General features: G+C 57.2%; 1 protein-coding gene across 1 annotated transcript in view; it reads right to left on the bottom strand.

Moving 5' to 3' along the window:
• The window catches only part of Clip2 (CAP-Gly domain containing linker protein 2), a 31,615-nt gene that overhangs the window by 6,636 nt on the left and 19,959 nt on the right, over window positions 1–5,020 (bottom strand). Inside the window, 2 exon segments of the mRNA XM_033765277.1 lie at window positions 2–649; window positions 2,832–2,936. Coding sequence (XP_033621168.1) covers window positions 2–649; window positions 2,832–2,936 — 753 coding nt within the window.

Raw genomic sequence — 5,020 nt, 5'->3', positions numbered from 1 at the left:
GGTGCTGGGCCGCCTGCGCCTCCAGCTGCTCCCGCCAGTGCTGCCGCAGCCCGGCCAGCTCCTCCTGCACCTCCCGCAGCCTCTCCCGCAGGCCCTCCTTTTCCTTGGCGTGCACGGCCGTCTCCAGGTCGTGCTTGGCCTGCAGGTTGCCCAGCTCCAGCTGGTGCTCCATCCTAACGCCCTCCAGCACGGCCTTGAGCTCCCCGATCTCCTTCTGCTGGGCGCCGGGGCCAGAGTTCAGCGTGGCCTGCAGGTCCTCCAGGGACTTCTGGTGGTCGGAGGCCAGCGAGTCCAGCTTGGACTTCCAGTTGTCCATGAGGCCCATGTTCTCGCTGGTGGCCTGCTGCACCTTGGCCTTGAGGTCGGCCACCTCCTGCGCGTACTTGTCGTTGGCGGCGCGTAGCTTGTCCACCTCGGCCTGGTAGGCCGTCAGCGCTGCCTCGTACTTGTCGCGCAGCGCCCCGCTTTCCCGTCGCTGCTTCTGGGAGGCGGACAGGAGCTGCTCGCGCAGCTGCAGGGCCTCGGCGTCATCGGGTGGCGGGGGCCCAGCGTGCAGCAGGCACTGCTGGAGCTGCTCGATCTCCCCGCGCCGCAGGCTCAGCTCCTCCTCCAGCTGCAGCACCCGAGACTTCTCGGCCACCGTGGTCAGCTGCAGGGAGAGAGGGACACGGCATCAGCGGCCCCGAGAGTGGAGGGTGGGAGGAGGAGAAAGCACCCACTCCCGTTCGGTAAGGCTGTGCTCCCGCCCTTGTGCACCCCACAGGCATGGGAGCCACAGGTCCCTTCCACCCTGGTGGCGTGTGACAGACTGCTGGGTACAAGAACCTCCGTAGAGGTTATGGCTTTCTGGAAGCTGATGTTACTGACATTTTTGCAGTGCTGAGATGGAACCCCAGGCCTTGCACATACTGGGCATGTGCTGTACCGCTGAGCTACATCCCAGCCCTTTGTTTTTTCGGACAAGGTCTTGCTATGTAGTTCAGGCTGGCATTGAACCCACTATGTAGCCTGCTAGGACTCAAAGTGATCCTTCTGCCTCAGCCTCCCAAGTGCCGGGATTCTAGGAATACCTTGCCCTTTTTAAAAATTTTTAAAGTTTGAGGGCTAGGGATGTAACTCAGTGGCGCTGTCGCCTGCCTTGCAAGCACAAGGTCCTGAGTTCGATCCCTGGTTTAAAAAAAAATTTTTTTAAAAGTTTGACTCTCACTAAAGTACCTAGGCTAGGCTAGAACTTGTGATCCTCCTGCTTCAGCCTCCTGAGAGGTGAGATTAAAGGTATGTACCCATACACCTGCCTAGCTAATGCTTTTTTATTTAAACCTTAGGCAGTGTTGGGGATTGAACCCATAAATGCTAGGAAAGGCTCTACTGCTGAGCTACATCCTGATCCTTCATGATTTTTTTGTGGTACCAGGGATCAAACTCAGGACCTTGTGCTTGTGAGGCAGGGCACGGTGCTACTGAGCTAAATCCCCAGCCTGCTTAATGTTACTTTTAAGGGCAGAGGTGGGAGTGAATTTTCCACGATCTCTCTAGCGAAGTGCTGGCGGGAATGGGCCGTCCCAGAGGGCCCAGATCAAAGAGGAGACCGAAAAGTGTGGGGCTTCAGCAGGAGGCACCACTGTTTCTAAACGCACACTAATCACACCGATCTGGGAACAGCATATTTTAACGCTTCAAATCGCTAAAAAACGTGATTTTGTGATTATTCTTTGGCATCATAAGCTTTTCTCTTTCGAGTACCAGGATTAAACCCCGGACCTCTCATGGAGCTACATCCCCAGCCCTTTTGAGGGTGGCTCTCACTAAACTACCTAGACTGGGCTCAAATTCGGGATCTGGCTGGGTTTAGATCAAAAGGCCTCCGTCGGGAGGACTCCAGTGCGGCCACTGTGGCAGCCCTGGTGCACAGGAGCGTGCACTTCATGAGCACACGCGGCCCGGGCGATGGCCACAGCGTGCACAAGGACCCGTGCTTCTCGATACCCACATGTGGAGTGGCATGCACACGCCCACTCGTGCACTGCCGCCTCCAGGCTGAAACCCCTGCTGCTTGTCGGCCTCCTGCTGTCTACTGGTGTCCTCCTGGTCCCCAGGCCGGCCTGGCTGTCCCTCACCAGTAGTAGTCTAGTAGTCGGGACGCCACCTGTGTGGGGGTGTGGCCTCAGCGCATGCGCAATGGGCACCAAGGGCCACGGGCTCCGCAATGTGGACACAGTGACCTCGCCTCGAGGTGGATCTCTCCTAGGACAACCCCATCTACTCAAGACACCCATAAAACTTCCCAAAACCTCACCGTGTACTGGGATGGACCCGGGCCTTCACAGTGGGCTGCATACCCTGTCCTTTTTGAGACAGGGTCTCACCAAGTTGCTAAGTTGCCCAAGGTAGACTAAACCTGCCACCCTCCTGCCTCAGCCTCCCAAAGGGCTAGGATGGCAGGTGTGCACCACCAAGCCGGGCTGACCTCACTACTTCCTGAGCCCAGGTCCTCATGTTGGCCCTTCCTGCCTCAATGTAGAGGCCCTAACCCTCCTCCAGCTGGGAGCTCAGGAGGCAAGGACCGGCGGCCCCTGTGCCTACCCCTGCATGCAAGACATGAGAGGGAGGCAGGGCGGAGGCCCCTCCAGCTCAGCAGCAGGACAGGCCCTGGGAGCTGAGCCCCATAAGCACCAGGTGGCGACGGAGGAGCCTGAGTCCGTTTCCAAACCTCCACTTCCCTCCTAGATGGGGCACGAAAGAAAAAAGCAACGATGACAGCAGCCAAAGACGGAGGCAATCCTGACACTGGCCGAGGGGCGGGAGGGCCGCGCGGGCGGCGGGCGCGTTACCCTGTTGTCCGCCAATTCTCGGAGCAGCCGCTCCGCCTGCGCCTTCTCCAGTAGCAGGCTCTGCTCCAGCTCCCCAATGCGCGCATGCTCCAGCTGCGTCTGGGTCTGCTCCGCCCGGGCGGGCGGGAGGGCGTGGGGAGGAGGAAGCGGAGGCGGAAAGAGGGAGAGGGAGAGAGAGAGAGGAGGCGTCATCTTCAGTGCGCGAGACGAGACGGAGAGAAGGTCGACAAGCCAGAATCGCTCGGGAAAGAGAGCAGTCTGGGGCTGGGGTGCGTGGAAGGCAGAGGGGGCTGCGGGGACCCCTCCTCAACACCCCCAGGCCCAGCCTCTTCCTGCAGCCCCTGTGGGCTGGGTGCATTTTCGACCGGCCCGCGCCTTAGGGGGATGGATGGATGTATGGATGAACAGTCCCCCAGTTCCCGGGCCCGCACCCCAGCCTGGCCCATCGCTGCCCACCCGCCCCGGGCACCGCGGAGGCTGGTCTCCAGAGAGCACAAGGGCACCTCTGTACCACTTCACAAGGCCCGCTTCAGCGCTGACAAAGCCCCCATTCTCAGGGTGGCATCCGCCCCGCCCAGGAGCAGGACTCTGCCCAGCACCCCCAGCTTGGAAAACAGGCTCATCTTAAACAGAGGCGGGACACGGGGTAAAGCAAATCCTTGTCCCTTGTGGATGTGGTAAACTGAGGCACAGACCCCCACAGTCCCGCATCCCGCATCCCTGGGTTCCACCAACAACAGACTGAAAATGTTCAAAGTTGTATCTCGGCTGAGCACAGCTGCACATTTGTCCTCGTTATCCTTAAAGTAGAGGGTGACAGGGTCTGTGCTTTCCTGGATTTGGGGATCCGTGGGGTCAGGGAACCAACTCCTCAGGACACCAAGGGACAGGGAGACTGTACTACACTGCAGTTCACAGAGCGAAGTGGTGTCCGTGTGCTCTGGGTTACGATCTTACTTCCTGTCTTTTTTCCCTAAGATGCTGCATGAGAGAACAAGGAAGACCAGTTGCTCCAAGGAAACCCGGGGCTCGGAATGGCCCACAGCTTCTGGGAAGAGAGGCCCAGAACAGACACTCCCGCTTCCTCCCCACCGGCCTGAACCCACAGACCTCCCACAAAGAGGCTCTGGAAGTGGTGGGGGCTCCCTGTTTCCAGCCCCAGTGCAGATCCTAGAGGCTGGATCAAGCCTCGCCTGCACCTGTGGCAGGCAGCTCTTTTCTTTTCTTTTGAAAGGTGTCCACCCCATTTCTGCGGCACAGAGCACGTAACTTTCTGGGGAATCCTGTCAGGTAACCAAGGGCTAGGAGAGTGTGTATGTGTGTGTGTGCTGGGGCCTGGGCCTGGGGCCTTACATGTGCTAGGTGAGGACTCTAACACCGAGCTACATCACCATCCCTTTTTGAAAATACATCTTGAGACAGGGTCTCACTAAATTCTCTAGGCTGGGCTTGAACATGTGATCCTCCTGTCTCAGCCTCCCAGTTACCTGGGATTATAGGTATGGAGCATCACACCTGGCTCAAGGACTAGAGTTTGTGTATTGTTTTTTGAGACAGTTCTTGCTAACTTGCCCAGGCTGGCCATGAACTGTGATTCTCCTGCCTCAGCCTCCCTAGTAGCTGGGATCACAGGCATGTGTCACTGTGCCCAGTCCAAGGGCTTGTTGTTTTTTTTTAATTGATTAATTAATTAATTTGACAGGGTCTTTCTGTGTAGTACTGGCTGGCCTCAAACTTTTGGCAATCCTCTTGCCTTAGCCTCCTGAATGCTAAAATCCCAGGTGTGTGCCACCATGCAGCTGTGGCTTATTTTATCAATGACAGATGTTTTTAAGATGCTGGAGGCTGCCACAGGACAACACACATCACACACCCCTTGGTCTCCCTGAGGCCTTGGTCACTTCCTGCCAGTTCTCAAAAATAGTTGATTCTAGTTCATAAAACAGGTTTGTTCTAGTAGAATGGGTTTTCCTACATAAATGAAAGTAGCCAGAGGCACTGTGTAGGTAACAGAACACGAAGTCCAGAGCCTGCCAATGTCCCAAGTGGGGGACAGGGTGGGGAGAAGCGGGCCACAGAATGTTTCCAAGTGGGCAGGGGCTGAGGCGGGAAAACTGCAAGTTTGAGCCCAGCCTGGGCAACAGAGACTATTCTGCCCCAAATAAAAGATTAAAAAAAAAAAAAAAAAA

Source organism: Fukomys damarensis, unplaced genomic scaffold (assembly GCF_012274545.1).
Source record: "Fukomys damarensis isolate Sample0158 unplaced genomic scaffold, DMR_v1.0_HiC HiC_scaffold_17, whole genome shotgun sequence".
Taxonomy (NCBI): Eukaryota; Metazoa; Chordata; class Mammalia; order Rodentia; family Bathyergidae; genus Fukomys; species Fukomys damarensis.
This window is presented reverse-complemented; position numbering and strand designations above follow the sequence as displayed.